The 17,759-nt window shown below is 40.1% G+C and overlaps 1 protein-coding gene across 2 annotated transcripts; it reads right to left on the bottom strand.

The window, feature by feature from the left end:
- Nucleotides 1-12: 12 nt before the first annotated feature.
- Nucleotides 13-17,072, bottom strand: zc3h7a (zinc finger CCCH-type containing 7A). Of its 2 annotated transcripts, none has more exons than XM_030408220.1 (23): nt 16,855-17,072; nt 15,424-15,527; nt 13,224-13,263; nt 12,803-13,006; nt 10,355-10,513; nt 9,064-9,144; nt 8,872-8,925; nt 8,745-8,784; nt 8,310-8,653; nt 7,534-7,786; nt 7,348-7,376; nt 7,107-7,254; nt 6,863-7,021; nt 4,906-5,111; nt 4,267-4,367; nt 3,942-4,123; nt 3,705-3,778; nt 2,730-2,866; nt 2,510-2,615; nt 2,302-2,410; nt 2,056-2,189; nt 796-959; nt 13-703 (listed from the first exon to the last, which is right to left on the bottom strand). In XM_030408220.1, the coding sequence occupies exons 2-23, from the start codon at nt 15,489-15,491 to the stop codon at nt 514-516; spliced, it is 2,982 nt and encodes a 993-aa protein (XP_030264080.1). In that variant the 5' UTR covers nt 15,492-15,527; nt 16,855-17,072; the 3' UTR covers nt 13-513. The 2 variants fall into 2 exon arrangements, with proteins under 2 accessions (XP_030264080.1, XP_030264081.1); XM_030408221.1 differs by having other exon boundaries at nt 2,730-2,863.
- Nucleotides 17,073-17,759: the final 687 nt, after the last annotated feature.

Below are 17,759 nucleotides of genomic sequence, written 5' to 3'. Positions count from 1 at the left end.
AACACGCAGCAGTTTAAACACAGATTAAAAAAGAAGCTTTATTTCTTTTGGTGCCCATTACACTGGTAACACTATTAGATAAATGGAAAGTGTGAACTGAACTCTCGATTTAAGTATTCAATACTTGAAACTTATTGAAGGGTAAAGATCTTTAACATATAAGAAAATGCTTATGAAAAGAAATTACTCGTTTGTTTGTTTTTAGGTCAACTTGTAAGAACACGTCTCTGATCAAGGTTTACACATGCCGTTGTCATCACCAGCTTCAGATATTCTACCGAACGGTGCATAGCAAAGCGTCAAGTGTCTATTTGCTGTTAACGATAACACTCCTGCAGTTCAGATCAGAGTAAACCAGCCACCAATCAGAGTGCCCCGTCCTGAACACCCTCTTTAAAATCATGCTGTGATCAGGCTAATTTCCTGTGCACCTCAGAGGCCCTTTAAAGGATCACCTTACTGTTTTGAATACTGCATTACTTGCAAGTGAGCGCGAGCATTGTCATCACATCATTATATAATGTCTTTAAGCAGAAAACTGTATTTTCCAAAGTCATTGTCATTTGGTGCTATAAGATGGTCTTTTCTGGCTTTGGCAAGTTTCATCAAAAGGAATTCCCTGCGCTCCATCCACTCTTTTAGTTCCTGATCCCCGTGTGCCAGCTTACACAAGTCATCCTCTGTGCACGTGCCTTTGAGGAACCTGCCAGAAACACAAGGTCAACCGTCAAAAAGAGCCGCCGGAAACATCCAAGTATCCTCAGACATGCAGCGTTCTGTGACTCATAATCTCACCTCTCACAAACTTTGAAAGTGCCTGTGGGAAATCGATACTGCCAGCAGTTCTGATCATCCTCAGAGTTGAAAACTCTGTCTTTGTGTTTTTCTGAAGTGATGTGCTGCTGCCACTGTTTCTCGCTGTTGCAGTTCTTACCACACAGCCAGCAGTGATTGCCAGCCTGCAAAAAAAAACCACACACAGAGTAATCGCATTTACACAGATGACTAATAACCGCCCGTTTCTTAATCACCGATTATTTTTCATCACTCGGAAAATAACAAGATTTTATCGAAATGTTGACACGGTTTCATCATTAGGCACTAATAGTTTTTTACTGCATCGACAGATTCCGACAACTAAATGATTCTCCACCGAAAGCAATAAATACAGCTGCTAATGAGTTGGTGTTTTCCTGGCAGCACAGTGAAACACTTAAAGATATTAAACTGATAAAAACAAAACTGCAAACTAAGACAGGAAATTAACATTTTGTCAAGTGCAACAAAAATGAAACATTCCTCTGAACTGTTTGTACACCGACCTTGATTACTTTGATTACCGTCACACAAAAGCATTGATATCATTCCAAAGTTTTTCCATTCTCAATTTAATACGAGTCATTTTAACAGCATATTCCCTTTGGATATCCACAATTAGGCTACAGTCCAAATATATAATTGTCCGATTAAGACACAGAGATATTATTCTGGTTTTAGGAACAGTCTTTGGACATGCAGCACATTCAGAACTTTACTAGTTTACAACACAAGGTCACTTGCATGTTTACAGTTAACAGGATCCTTTAACACAATAACAGTACATATAACTATTTATATTAAAATACAATACTGCTGCAAAGAGCAGTAAACTATATTGAGTGGTTGGTCTTTGGGTAAACCTGCACAGTGTTCCTTTTTTTATTTTTTATTTTGAGGGCTGCTGTAAGTGTGTTTCAGTCTCCTGAGGCTGAACACAACCGAGTTAACAACTTAAACCCAACATGGGGATGTTTGTCGTGGGTGACTGGGGAGAGTTTTCTCAGCTGAGTGAGTAACAGTGACTATTGTGACATGCTATTCCTGCCCCTTTTCCACATCGATTATGATAAACGATGTGACAGTTAACACAACTGCATGTCAACAGGAATATTATTTTTAATCAGCCATGTAAACTGCTTTGTTGGAACTTGATTTTTCAAAAAAGTGCAAAAGACTAAATGTTTTGTGCATGTAAACGGTCTCACTGTGTCATTTTTGCTGGACTTTTTAACTCACCACTTCCTCAGCGTAGTCTGTTGGCATGTGGATCTGTTTGCCGTTCTCCCGAACTGAGTTATTGGAGGTCTCTTCGCCCCAGCCAGGCTTCTGAGACTGCAGCCACTGCTCATAAAGCTGATCCATATCTGGAACTAAATGAGGGGATAAAAATGAGCGCGATTACTTCTGGTGCATCACATACTAATTACATCCTACTAATTAAATTCTACCAAGGAGCAGAGCCAATCTCCTTGACAAACTCACTGTTGTTTTCCTTCATGTAGGTCCAAAGGTCTCTTTCTTCAATGCTGTGAGCAAACGTGCAATTCCCAATGTACTGACACTTTTTGCCAGCTGTCACGTGCATGCAAATCTGAGGAAGAGAAGCTGTTTGGTAAACACTGCTGGAAATCTGTTTCAATGAGAAAACAAACTGTCTTGAGGTTAAAATAAGAAAAGGTTGGACACATACCTCGAACTGAGACGGGATGGGTTTTTTGGTTGGAAGTGGTCTGACTGTTGTCCACTTTTTCCTTTCATGGGAACTTACAAGCACCACCCGCCTGTCTTTAGCCCACCTGAGACAGAAAGATAGAACCTCAGTTTCTATGTATGTATTGTATTGAACTATTTGACTTGTTAATTCACCTCCTGTCCACAGTTCACATGTTAGAGACCTTTGTAACACTCACGTGTGTCGTGCCTTGGCTGAGCAATACTTCTTGTTTTTGTCAGCCTCGCTGAGTTGGCCATTTCTCCAGCACTGGCCGCAGACAAACATCATCTTCAGATTTGGAGGGCCAAACCGTCTTTGTACACTAGAAAGCTGCTGATAAAAATGCATTAAAATCAGGTTAAAATCTATCTATGGGTTTAAGCAGTGATAGAAAATACAACAATCAAGGGAGACACTTTTCATGTCTTCTTCCACTCTAGTACAAAGAAAACATCCAGAATACAGAAGTTGCTTATTTTCTTTTCTTAAACCTTCAGAAAACATAATACAAAAAGTTGTTAATACAAGTCATCAGCTGGGGAAATTTCATGATTCCATTTTTCTTTCTTACTGTATCCACCATTTTTTTGGTCTAAATTTTTAATGCATATATTTAAATTTGATCAAATTCATTTTTTTCCCCTCGGACCCTGAGCCACTTCAGTAGCACTTACATGCACCAAACCTTGCTGTCATTTGATTTATTTACATTTTATCCATTAAAACAAGGCAAAATCCTATATTTTTTAAGGCAGTTGAAAGTATTTTCTGATTGTGGATTGATAAAAACTGCTGTCCACAATTCCCGATGTAAATAAACGATGACTAATACGTCAACAAAATGAAAGCAGAATTTTGAACCCGGCTTTATCCAATAATCAGATTCTGTTCTGAAAATATTTGCAAGTTGGTGCATTTTTTTTATCAAACGATGCCCTATTTGCATACTTAAACATAAAGTTTCATTTTAAAAAACATAATGTAGTGAATGTAAGTAATCAACAAGGAAGTATATCTCTTTGAGATATCTCTGTCTCCCTTTATTCAGCAAAGCCAGATCTAATTGAAGTCAAAGTCAATTAGCTGTAGCTGTAATAAAGGCAACCTCAGGCTGACAGTAAAATTAGGACATGTTACAATAAACATAGAATCAGAGGCCTGTTGGGCTTACCTGGGCTCCTTGCAATGATGCTGTTGCATTCCAAAACTTCTTTGCCTCCTGGACAATACTTTCATGAGTTATACCTATGATTAAAAATAAAAAGGGGAAAAAAAAATTGTACACTTGAAGAGTACTACAAAATGTGTTCTTGTTGGCAAATGGAAATTATTGGAACATTCTAAAAAGAGCCCTGGCAAACAGTTTTTCTAAAAATGTTGTTGTAGAAAAAAAAAAAATCTGTCTTACCGAGCTCGTGCTGCATCATCCAGACCTTCAGCTCGATGAGGCTGTGGGCGTAGAAGCAGTCGTCCTCTCTCACGCAGCCGTAGCGGACTTCATGGCGACACAGATCCAGCTGACACTGAGAAATCAACGGTCGGATTTTGGAATAACGGACCGTATTCTCTTTCAAAATGTGGACCAGGCACCTTAAAGATAATCAGGGCAACAAATCAGCACAAGTGTATCCTGCTCTCATTTCCACACGTATTTGCACAGGGTATATTGCTTAAACTATAATTTCACGGGGGGAGAAGCCGGCTTCAGATCTGTAAAATGCGAATTAGCTTACTTATGATCCTCAAAGACGTGCTTCGTCACTGGATGAGAGCAAAGCGAAGGGTCGTCTTTGTTGGTTTTGCTGATTATTCTGGGCTTGTGGTCAAAGCACACCTGCAAATTAAACAAGATGTTTTTAGGAAAAATGGCAAAACTCGATAAAAACAGGGCAGATTTACTACAGTGATGACAGACAAGGACACGAGCCTCGGGGGAATACCATCAAACATCACTCTTAAACTCCCCGACAACTGATCCAAGTACGCCAGCTGCTAATGAGCAACACGCAGCAATGTTTTTTTACAAAGACGCAAAAAGATGAAAAGCGCAGCATTGCATTTCTCACATACCATTTATCACATTAACATTTTTGCATTTAATGGCCTTATTTTTCTGGATAAGAAAAAAAAAAAAAAAAAAGCACTGCTCGGTAATGTTGTGGCTCATTGTGAGCAACCATCTGTTGTCTTGACAGCAGAAGAAATTGTTCCACTCCTCCCCGCTACATATCCATTTACAAATTAGTTGGGCACATTTTCTTTCTCCTCACAATGGGAGCAAAACACAATATTGCAATTTGGCGTCACTGACGACATCGGCGCTGCAGTCACGGAGGTCATACCGGCTGGGAATTAAGAAACTAAACACTCACTCCGCACAGAAACATGAATATCCCGTGATGCTCCTGTAAGATCTTGGGGACAGTCAACCTGACATTGGTGTTTGGCCCGTAGGGATCGAAGAGAAGTTCTCTGGAGATAAATCCTTTTCTCTCCAGAGTCCAAACGTCAATCTCTTCCTGGCAGTATGCAAATGTGCAGTGGCCAGGGTACAGGCACTCTTTCCCAACAGCCACCTCTGAAACAACACCGGGAACATGTTTTTAGAATCAGATTTTATGCCAGCGTGGCAATAACAAAGTGTTAAAAGCTGCCAGAAACAAAGAGCTGCTTGAATAATGTGAATATTTATGTGTAATAAACAGAAGTGTCACGATTCCATTCCACTTCCGATCATTATTATTTATTTGTTTCGGCACTGACGGCTACGCTACAGTTAGACTTAGCTTTTGGATTTGTCTGTCAACAAATCATTGGTTTTATGCTCCGACAAATGTAATTTACATTTTCAAATCTTCTTTAAAAAGATGTGGGCATTTTATAACAGCTCGATTTTCTCCTGGTGGATTTTTGTATGCTGGAGTTCAGCGAGTTCAAATAATATTCAGCAAAAATAAAGATTACAGAGTTCAACAAAAAATATCCTTCTGCAGCGATTCAGCAACAACAAAAAAAGATAGAAATCGGTTTGTTGCAAGGTTCAATTTCTCAAATCTGTCCAGAGCAAACTCTCTTCCTGATTAAATCAGCAAAGGATCTCTAGCAACGATATCACTTCTGCTCAGTTAAGTTCTCCTGCCACGAGTAAACCCTCTTCTCCAAGAAATCAATAAAGGATCTAAGAAACATCATTTAAAATCAGATTCCCTGACCCTAACCCTACTAATAAACAAGGATAAACACACAATCGATTCTCTAAACCATGATAATAAATAAGACATTTTATTTATAGGCACCTTTCAGAGTACTCAAGGACAAATGACAAGATCGAGTACAAAAAATATAATAATTAGGTATAAAATAATGAGTAAAAAAGCTCAATGTGAGTGTAACCTGTACAGTCAGAATCAGAGGTGTATGCCGTTTTGATAAGGTGCGTTCTGGGACAGGATTTCAAGGTCGAGAGAGTCAATACTGTGAATGAATGTCTTGTGGGAGAGAGCTCTGAAGACCACACGGTAGTACAGCGGGGAGACACTGTAGTGGGTTGGGTGGCAGAAGAGGCTCTGAGGGTGTGGGAGGGTGTGTATATGAATGAATTCAGAAAAATACAGAGGAGGAGGCTGATGAAGGGCCTTAAAGGTGAGAAGCAGAATCTTAAAATCAGTGGGAGCAAGTGAAGCTTCTGAAGAACCGGACTTATTTGATCTATGGACAGAGATCTGGTAATGATATGGGCTGCAGAGTTCAGGACCATCTGAAGTCTTATGCAGGCATTTGAAAAGGGAGAGCAAAGAGAATAGAGCTGCAGTGGTTTATGCAGGATGCAATCAGGGAGTGAAAGAGAATGGCAGTGATGTTTGGAGTAAGTGACGGGAAGAGGCGATTATTATTCAGGAGATGAAAGTACGCAGACTGAGCAACATTGTTGGAGTGACTCTTCATCTGAGGGAGGATACCACGAGGGAAAACTGTCACGACATTGAGGGCATAACATTTTAGATTTTTATCTAAAATATAAAGCATAACAAGGCTTGTGTACGGTGTGTTAAGAACACCATCCAAGTTAATTACAGCGGCGCAGGAGTCAACTCACCGTTGTAGACAACAGCCAGAAAACACGGCTAGTTATGGTGTTATTGAAAATGCGAGAAATATGTAATGAAACGGTTAAAAATATTCAGAATCGACATCAATATGTTTGACGACACTGACTGCCGAAACTGACAACATTTACCAAGGATTTTACCAGGATTTTGGGGTTAAAGAAAAGGAAGAAAATGGTCCATGTCAATATTCATTAAAAAGTAATGACATCACAAATGTTACCTTTGCAAATGTAATAAGGTCCGACATATTGGGTTTTTGTTGGTCTGGGCCGAATGAGCTTCCACGTTTTGTCTGGAGAATGTTTGATTCTGCCGAGCAAAGCGTCCTTTTTGCATTTGTGCTCCTCTGTATGAAGTGTGTAATCCAACACGCCGGGCCCTGTGAATAATTACACAAAATAAAATATTAGCCCAACGCTTAGACACACACACACGCGAAACTTGACTGTGACAACAATCCTCACCTGTTTTAACGTAGCAGATCGAGCACGCTTGTTTGAATTCATGTGTTTCTGCTAAGGGGTTCTTCGCTAAATCCACAGCAGCAGGAAGGAGACCCTTCACTTCAGGCATACCCACAGCCATTCCCATAGGAGTATCATTATTGTTCAGCTGTCAAAAACGCATGAAATATGACAAAATATAAGCGTGTGACCACATCCTCACTTAGAATGCCTCATAATTAATGCCATAAACAAAAATTACCTGTGGAATGAATGGACTTGGAGCAAAATCTTTTTTTGACAGAGGGGAGAAAAAAAAACACAAACTAAATAAATGAAATTAATAAGCAGGTTAAATATCAGTCAGCTGATATTGTTTTTGGAATTAATATGTACAATATTCATTTCGATCCCATGATTAAGCGGGCTACGTAGCAAAGAACAATACCTGTTTTATAGTCTGATATGGTGAGACTATCCAGGGAGTCCAGTGGTGGGGGGAGGGCGTCAAAAGTGTCCATACCAAAATACGCACTTGACCCTGACTTGTGATACAGAGGGGGCAGAGTTACAGTGCACTGCTGGGTGCTGCTGTGGAGAAATGGGTTGATGTGAGATGGCATCAGGAATGGACTCGACATGGAACTGCCCGAGGCAATACTGGTTGGCAAAGGAAGAGGCCCCTTCACTGTCGGTATGACCTGGAGAAAGACACAAAATAAGTCACGCTTTCGTCCAGATAACGACGCGCTGATAAAATGTATTTATCAGTGGCGAAGTGACGATCTCAAGTTATTTAAGTTGGAAGAAAATTGGCAAAGACAATGTGAATGAGTGCTTGTTTCCATCCGCTACCGTTACGTAATAATGAGTTGGTTCAGAGAGATAAGCAGTAAATGGTGCCAATTCTTCTGTACGAACACTATCATACCAAGGCAGAAGAAAAGGGTGCTACAAGATGATGTCAAGGAAGGTCCCACATCAGCAATGAGAAGAAGCTTCAATCGGAGCACAAAAAGCTCTTTAGTCATGTGACTTAATTGTTCAGAACTTAACCAGAAGAGGTTTTCATCTCCTGAAGCGAATAACTCTTTTCCAAAAAGGCAAAAACCACTTCAAAACTTGTGTGCGCGATGGAAGTTATCACCTTTTCTCACGGGTACTTCAAAATGCATGTGAAAATATGTTGATGGAATTAGCTCATAAGCTACTAAGCTCACTTACCATGGCTGATTCGGGGCCAGCTTGGTCCAGCAGATCATCCAGGTCATCCCCGATGATGTCCGCGTCAAAATCTTGACTGGTCTGAAGAATTGGGCAAGGCTTACTGGTTCTGCACCCGTTAACAAATGTGGGCACAGGAAGAGGAACCGACGTGGTTACAGACACAGGCAAGGAAACGGACTCGAAGCCTGGTGGCTCAGACGGGGTCACAGACGAGATACTGTTGGTGGGTGTAAGTTCATCCACCACCGCTTCTGTTAGAGGCGAGTGAACTGATACTGGAGGCTGGATTGGAGATGGGGCTGGAGCCACGAAACAGCCATCCTGGGTGAGCTTAGGCACTTCTAAAAACACATCAGGGAAAAACAAGGTGAGTGACTGCTGTCCTGATCATCTTTAATTATCAACGAGAAGCTGAAAAAGTACAAAACGTACCCGTTTCTATATCTTCAACTGAAGATTCCCCATGGGAAAACTGAAAAAAATTAATTTGGTGAATGACACAATTTGGGAAAGTATCAAGGCATATTTCAGATTATGTAGTGATAAAGTTGTGTCTTACCTTTTCACATGATGCATCTTGATAACTTGATCCTCGCAAAACATTCAAGGCAGGCTGTTAAAACACAACAACAAAACTGAAGAACAGCCATCGTTTCATGGGCAGAAACCATCAATAATCAAAAGCCATAAATCAGCGTACGGTTTCAAATGTGTTATAATATTAAGTGATTCCTGAAACACACACACATACCTTACTCCTTACATAAGCTTTACGGATTTTCAATCCCAAAATTTTGGCTAGGTCCTGAGTCAGCTGTGTGACGCTGGAATCCTGTGAAAACAAAACATAAACAACTTTTATTATTTATTTACATTTTATTATGCTCATCAAATGGTAGAAATGATTTGATTTGAATATTTTAGGGCTGCAGCCAACGGTGTTTATCGTTGATGATCTGGTATCTGTTGATAATTTCCTCGATTAATTGATTAGTTGTGTGGTCAGATAATGGTGAGATGGCGAAAGATGACATTCTCAAATGTCTTGTTTGTCCACACCGAAAAGATATTCAGTTCAGAGCAGTAAAGATATCAGAAAATATTCACATTTAAGAGACTGAATTTAGACTTTTTTCAATTATAAAAATTACTCAAACCAATTATTCAACTATCAAAATGATTTGCCATTACTGATTAATTCAAGTAATTGTTGCTATAGTATGTTTTGTTTTTTTTAATATAATTTTGGTATATGCTACATACCACTTATTTTCCGACGTTGCTTTCGCTGACTTAACAAATGCAGCATCCACACACTCCACTCGTCATGCAACTCATCTTGTCAAACTGCAGCACCTTGGAAGCGTCAAACTTATCATTACCAAGTGCTGTTGTTGGTTTAAAACTGCGCTCAAACTTCAGTATTTTATAATACTGAAGGCGAGGGAGGTCAGTTAAGTCCTGTCAAAATGTTCCTGCCACAACATATCCAGACAGACACTCCTCTCCATATACAGGATTACATTAAACACTCCAGGGATGGAGCTGCAAGGCTATCAACTTCTTAAAGTACAGCAACACAGCTGTCAAACGTGCCGCTTTCCTAAATTTTAAGTAGGCATAATTCTGTATTTGTAGGACCAACTGAACGGAAATGTAATGCGTTCGGACTGACCGCTGCAGCAGCAGTAAGAAGTCATTCTAACCAGAGGGGGACATCTGCAATGCAAATTAAATGTAGCTGCTGCTGCTGCTTACACCAAAAAAGACTTGCATCACTTTGATCTAAAATGCAAATTAAAGGTTGTGCACTAATAGTCAAATGTCTTTTAATGTCGAGCTACTCTCTAATGCAGCTGGAGTCAGGCGACATGTCAGAATGACCAGCACTCCACTGGCTGTTTTCTCTTCCTGCTGGCAGCCTGGACAGCATGTCAGCTATTTTCTTGAATCTTGTTAAATTCACAGAGACAGAAAAGTGAGTGGATTTCCACCACACTTTTAATAAAATACCATAAATACACACAGACGTTAAACCTTACCTGAGGCACTGCTAGAGAGCATTTGGCAACAGCCTCATAGGCCTCTTGATGTCTCCCCAACTCCTTCAAAGATTTTGCTTTTCTGTACAGTGCTTTGTGGTTCCCCTCATTCAACTGGAGAGCCTTTTCACAGTCTTCTAGTGCTTGGTCATACAGTCCCTTGGAAAAAAACAAATACAAGTCCCACAGTTAGAAAAAAAGGCACAGTGAACACAGAACAAAGAAGAACATAAATGGACTTTACATGTTGAGTGAGCAGTGTCAGGTATGGGTGTGGTGTCCCCGAAGACAACAGAGTGTTTTTCACGGCCATGTAAAATGATTCAAAGCAGCCAGACACGGACAGGGAATGTTCCTCTGAAAGCATCAATTTTCTACAAATTGACGTTTTCTTGGCAGCTCCTCAGCTGAGACTTGCTGTGGAATATGCCAACAGTGGCTTGGTCATATGACACCTCTCACCACTGAGTGAAGAATTTCGTTAAACAAGTTTGCAATGTTCAGCAGCACAGCCACCATTAACTCAACGATGCCAACATTTTAATTCGACCAAAGCATTAACGGCAGCAACACTCTGAAACACAACACCAGACTTTCCAGTAACTGTCTCAGAGCCAGAACAATAAGTTGTTTCACACGAGCTGTAGGATTCTCATTCTTTTAAAACATTATCTATATATCTATTTTTAGTTAGTATTCTAACCAAACATAGGGACAGTGTTGACCGAGTGCAAATGGTTTTTTTATTTCTATCAAATGTAAGCTTGAATTTTTTCTATTTATATTAATGCATATTTGTAATTGTTTATATTTTAATGCAACTCGTTTTCTTCATGAAATGTGTTATACTGTATTCAGTGTCATGAGTGGATCCCAGGAGGGTTAGCTGATTGCCATCAAATAGCTATTGGGAATCCCTTAAATAAACACATGTTACAGATCTAAGAGATTATCACGACAATGCAAATGGAAAGGATGGAGCCATTATTTACCACCGTAAATGATCAACAGTACGTTAACATGACACTTGAAATGTGTCAAAGACATGTTCTGATCCAGTGGAACTTTGATGTTACTGTTCATCACATGATACTACAAAGTCCACTGAATGTAGTTTATAGCTTAATTATATGTTATTGTTATGATGTAGTAAACCTGATGTAATTTTTGTTTTAAACTGTCCAATGAGTCTGCCTGTGTTGTAGGAGTGTAATACTTGGCTAGTGAACTGCTTTTCAAAACTGCTGCCTACATTACCCACAACACAACTGAGGCACTAGGTGACAACACCAGATGCGGTCATTTATCAGATTAAATGCGGTGTTCTCTGGAGCCACAAAGATTTTCACCTTTGCCACAATACTCATTCATTGATTCATTCATACTCCCTGTGACCTGTGAATACACTTAAAGGTGTGAAACTGGGGGGGTGAGCCTTTAAGAGCAACACTGTTTTTGCTTTACAAAAGGATCAGTTTGTATTTTCAGGATATACGCTTATTTGCTTTCTTGCACAACACTAAGATGACAAGATAGTGAGCCTCTTTGTCTTGGACAAAGACTAGCATGTAACTAGCATTAGTGCTGGCTTTCTTCCTTTTCAGTGTGACAGCAGCCACTAGTGTTTCCATAAAGCACTTTCTGCACATTTTGAAGAATGTTGTATTCGTATAAATTTTATGGAAATGGAAACATTCGAAAAAAAATATCCTCTAATTCACAAAAACATTTGTATGCTCGCTTGACGTGTTCTTGCCTTTTGAAAATCAGAGTTAATTTAGTTAGTGTTTGATAGAAACAGATTTGCCGAATAAACTCTGACGTAGCGAACATTCAGCTCATGACTGCTCAGCTGTTGCCACTGTCTGCTGCGTGCATTATAATCATTACATCACTTCATCTCCGGACAGCATGCAACATGTCCAGTGCTAGCTGACATGCAAGAACAATTGCAACTTGCCCTATCAAAAGTAATTCCAGAGGACCTCTCTCCATTTTGTCTCCTGGTTTGTTTACCTCTAGCCTCTGTTTACTTCCAAATCCACCTGTGATGTAGCCTACACCGCGTTATCCTCTGATGAAATTACACATTACATGGCCCAGTTCATTTGCTAAAAACAGTTTATCGAAACGTTTTTTACAATACTGACCATTACCACCCAAGTTAGACAGGTGGAAATGTGAACGTATCATAATTTGTCTGACGAAATATACTGGCACTTTACAAAGCCGATCAATTACAAGTCTTGGTGAGGGCAGGAAAACAGCAAATGTGATGTGGTTCAATCAATAATTGATTGCAGAGAGAGTGCAGTCATTTATGATACATCTCTGAAGTTATAGCACAATATGCTATGAACATGTCCTAACAAAACCAGGAAAAGGTTAATGCTGACTAATGGGACAGAAACTGTAGACACCCAACTTTGACAGTCACTACCTACTCACCGGAACAATGTTAAGGTACGCAGCAGCTCGATTTGCATACAGTTTTTCCATTAAACCTGTTGGAACACAGATTTCTTCTGAGTCGGCATAGTCTGCTATACTCAAGGCTTCGGTGTACATCTCTATGGATTTTGTCCATTCCCCTTCTTTAAACACATCGTTTCCTTCTCCAAAAAGATTCCACACGAGATCCTTAATGAACACCTGAAAATTGAAGAGAAACAAATCAGTACAAAATATAAAGAGTGAAGCTGGTTTGCCCTTCCTTTTCAGACACATCTATTTCAAAAAAAGAAAAGTTACAGGTTGCCTTTCATGTGATCCAGTCAGTGTCCTTATATCAGTTCAATTCAATACAGCACATGTGGTGATTGCAGGCAGAAGCTGGAGACTTAAAATAAAAAACATTTACATAGCTTACCTCATACTGCTCTTGACTTCCAGGAAACGGAAGGGTTGATCTAAAAGCAAAAAAGAGTTTCAGGTTACAAAAAGAAATGTCAGCAACAGAAACACGCACAAACTGGAGCGACAAATAAGGTTCACTTTCAGGACTAATTAAGTTTGATTCACTGAAAAGTAGGACTAGTAACGATTAATCTCACAATTCCTTTCTTGATGAATCATATGGTCATCCTACACATCATAACATCTACTATCTAAATGTTTAAGAAAAGCTTAAGGTGAATGTATTCAATGTGTATTGTATACTTTGGTTGATTTGAATGCCTCAGTATCTCAGTAACACTACAGGTGACACTATGCATTAAGTTATGCATCGTCATAAATTTTTTTTTAAAAACAGCTGAACTTGAGAAACCCCATGACATCAAGACAGGAGGTCTGTGTTGTTTGTGGTTTACAGTGTTGCTGTGTGTGTGCAGGTGCTGACGACACTGGCTGCTGAAAACATTCTGTAAACAACCCTTCACTCTCTCCATCTCAAAAAGAACGAAAAAAGGAGATTAAACTGAGCTCTGAAAACATCTAATTGTTACATTTTGTTTTTCATTTCTGAAGTGAGGGTTACTGTTTCCAATTATATCAAAACATAATAAAAACCAGGTAAATATGGCTGTATTTACTACAGGTCTGTATGCTGACACAGAACTGAAGTTACTCTCAAGATTAATATATTTGCCAAATTGGGCGCATGATTTGTTTTAGCTACAGCATATTCAAAGGTCAGGTCATTAAATGTCATGATGGAAAATTCTTGCAATAATCACTGTAAAGCTGTTTTGTTGTGCCGGTTTCTAGTTCAGCTGCTATCTGGCATTAAAAGTGGTCTTTCCTCTTCTGCACACTGGACTTTTACTGAGACATGCTGAGCTCGTTTTCAGACTCACGAACAGCCACGCAAAAAACATGAAACAAAGGCAGTCTGTATATTCATCTTACAGAAAACACAATGACCACATGCTTGCTATGTTTAAAAAAAGAAATCTTATAAAATGTTGTGACCTAATCCATTTCCTGATTTCACATCCTAAAAACAGCTGCTTCCCATTCTGATACATTTCTAGTATCAATTATTAGTCTACAGGTTTTAGGATAGTAGACTGATAAGAGATGGGAGTATTTACTGATATAATATGCATCATTAGAGGGTCACATTAGAACATGTTTACAAGTCTTGTGGAGTCCAACTGCATTGGTGAAAGAAGCAGTATAAAGCCTTCAGTGGCTCGAGAGGAAGCTGTTATCTGATAAATTTGTTTCCAGCTATGTCACTCAAATGGCCAAGTTGCTTTGTGGGAAATGTGGGCATCTGGTTTTTAAAAAGGAAGAAGAATGCGTTGAATAAAAATGGGGATTTCTCCGGTTTAGTTTTAAACTATCTATGAGACCATTTGGAGTGAAATGCTAGACCAGTGGACTGCTTACAAAACCTGGTGTCTACACTAGGCAACCTAACCACTGAGTGACATCCCCAGGGGAATTTAACAGACTTCATGCACCTTCCTCTCGAGCCACTTTTTTCACATGTGCAGTGGTACTTCCCAAGACATGTAAACACACTGTAACTTGGAAAACTGGTGGAGTTACCCTTTAAAGTGACAGCACAACACAACATTAAATCAGTTAAGTTGCAAGCTGACTCTACAGTGAAGTATTTTAAGTATCACTTTTGTTTTAACGATAAAAGGCCCTGTCAGATTAGATGAGACGCAACACTGCGCTGCCTGGCATAGCTCTGAAACAAACATGTGAACATAATGCCAGCCGGCCCGATGCATGGAGACAAAGCTCAGACCAGAACAGGAAATATCCAACATTAAAAGCCAGTAATCAGTTGTCTCGCTGACACCCAGCTGATCCGCACAACAACACCGGATGACAAACCGTTCTTGCATCATACAGTCTGTAGAGGCAGCCAGGCATGTTTTAACACAGGCGACAGCAACAGACAAGCACTGATTAGATCCTAAAGAAATCCCAGCTGATGTTTATCCTCTGCAATATTTCCACGTGAGAAAGACAAAAGACAAAGCAGGAAATGTCCAACTCTTAACGTGTTAAATAAAAGTAAAATTCAGTTGCTTTGGGATCCTTTGGGGGGGGGGGGGGGGGGGGGGGGGGGCATTTTCACAATAAATGCTCTAAAAGAAGACACTTACTGGATGAACTGGAGGCCCTTCTGAATCTCCTGCCAGCGAATCCTTCTGTCCTGACACGCTCCGGACATGTTTGCGTGTTTAGATATCCACTCCTAAGTCAGCACCTGAAATGATGATTTACAGTACTGTATCAAACAAACACACACAAGCATACACAAAAAAAAACAAACACAACAACATCAAAAACCCCCCTTGCTCATCATTATTAATCACCACAAGCAGGCTGTCCAAATGGTTGCTGACAGATCATAAGCTCAGTGTTGTAATACTCAAAGATCCTGCCAGCCCTCACTGTTTATAGCTTCCGCATTTAGTCATGACGACACACGTGTAGTTCCGGAAATTAAGGCGAGACACTTTATGTTAGCTCGCGAGCTTATAACGTGAACAAAACAGCTGTTCGCTGTGTGCTACAACCAGTAATACACAGACAATGAAATTTCTGAAGCTGGGGATGATAAAGGGTGAACTTATTGGCCCGGGGAAACTGTTTTATCGTAGCATCTGGACGCAAGAGGTCCATTATCGGACATCATGTCGATGGTACTGATTGATTATTTAGCTTTTAACGTCCGTTTTCTAGCAAATAAAAGCGATTCGGGGCACACGGATTACACATAGTGCCCATGAAGTATGTGGATGAGCATGTAACGTTATTTTCATCCGTTTAACGTGTTAAGATAAGAAGGACTGAAGTCAGATGCGACCAAAAACCGCCAAGTCAAACTATCATCCTGCCTCGTCATAGCTCATGTCCAACACCCACTGTTGTTTTCAGCATTTCTCCTTTATGTCTTTACTCAAATTAAGATCTGGGTTATAACTCATGACTCAGGGAGTGGGTGATATTGTTAGCTTCAGACGGATGCTCACATCTACGTTTCGACCACAGCAAAGTCAACATTAACTTTATTCTAGCAGCATTTATCTTATTTTTTTTCATCGCTTAACAGTCGTGGCTAATTCCGATTCTCAAGCAGTTAAAACACCCTTTGTGTGAAGTTTTATTGGGGTGAGGAAGAAGCTCGTACATGGAGGTGTCCGATAATGGGCTCATGACAGTTAGCGCACGTGTGTTACCCGCGGCTTGGGACCACCGAGAGTAGACTTCTCGTTAGCAATCATCATCTGCTAGCGACGGTTAGCAATGTGTAGCTCACATAGTTTAACCGCTGCCTGAACACACACGTACTATAACCTGAGAAACAGTTTTCTCCGCTCTTGGAAATACACCCGACCCAGCCAGCTACATGACGCCACCCGACAGCTAAGTTTCTAGGAAGTAGACTGAACCTAACAAAGCATAGGCATGTCCAAGTTAAACTAGTTCCCCCAACGCAAACAATAGCGAGCAGTGGATGTTTAGCTTCTGCCTCTGAGCTGCTACACACCGCACAGTTTTATTAAACGCCGGCTGCTGTGTGTACTTACATGAATGGATCTTTATTCCAAACAAACCTTACGTCGGTTATCTCAAAGGAGGGAAAGTGGTTTTTCGTTATGGCTAAAATAACTTGGCTAGATTGTGCTGTGGCTGTGTCGCTGAAGGCCGCCCTTTGCCTCTTCTTCTTCTTCGGTGCTCAGAGGCAGAGCGAACATGGACTCCAGCGCAGTGCTGCACCCTACACAGAGGGGCGGACATGACAGCGTCCCACGTCTTCATCAAGCATGGACCATTCATATAATAATGCTACATAAATATTTTAAATTATGGATTATTATCATATCTATTATTCATATTCAAAACGTTTCTTCTTCTTCTTTTTCTTCATCTTCATCTTCTTCTTCTTCTGCTTCTTCTTCTGCTTCTTCTCATTATACAAACCTCCGCTAAAAAAGAGAATCGGAGATCTCCAGTGGAGGATTTTACATGGTGCCATTGCAACCAATGCCTTTGGTTGGCAGAGATTTTTAATGTTTTAACCCGTGTTTTTTGGTGTCCTGTTTACTGCCCCTGTTTTTATCTGTGGAGTTGGTTTAAAAAAAAAAAAAAACAGAAAAAGCAAAGTGCCAACTCCTGATCTTTTTAATTGGCGAAGCCAAAATGTCAGTCTACCTGACCGTAGGGACAAACTGCAGGGTGGGCCGACTCTTGACCCTGTGACCTTGTGGAGGCACAATGTGAAGGCCAGACTGAGGCTGGAGTTCTGCTTCAACAGGATCACAGGGAACATAGATATGTTTGAACAACAGTGGGCTCATGAGGAGCTGTTGTGCCGGGTGATTGGTAGAGATATACAATTTGCATCTTTCCTCAACTTATTTATTGATTATACAACTGTCAGTTTGTTTTTAAACCAACTGTAAATAAAGTGCTGTTAAAAAAAAAAATCTTC

The sequence above is a fragment of the Sparus aurata genome, chromosome 23 (genome assembly GCF_900880675.1).
Source record: "Sparus aurata chromosome 23, fSpaAur1.1, whole genome shotgun sequence".
Classification (NCBI taxonomy): Eukaryota; Metazoa; Chordata; class Actinopteri; order Spariformes; family Sparidae; genus Sparus; species Sparus aurata.
Note: the sequence above shows the minus strand (reverse complement) of the source record. Positions and strands in the feature narration are given on the sequence as shown.

What these genes read in the sequence shown, in the direction of transcription:
- zc3h7a (XM_030408220.1), bottom strand. Translation starts at nt 15,491, where the DNA reads ATGTCCGGAGCGTGTCAGGACAGAAGGATTCGCTGGCAGGAGATTCAG. An exon ending in CATATCAGACTATAAAACAG is followed by an intron (nt 7,377 to 7,533) that starts GTATTGTTCTTT and finishes TGTCAAAAAAAG; the next exon opens with ATTTTGCTCCAAGTCCATTC. An exon ending in CAAGTCCATTCATTCCACAG is followed by an intron (nt 7,255 to 7,347) that starts GTAATTTTTGTT and finishes CGTTTTTGACAG; the next exon opens with CTGAACAATAATGATACTCC.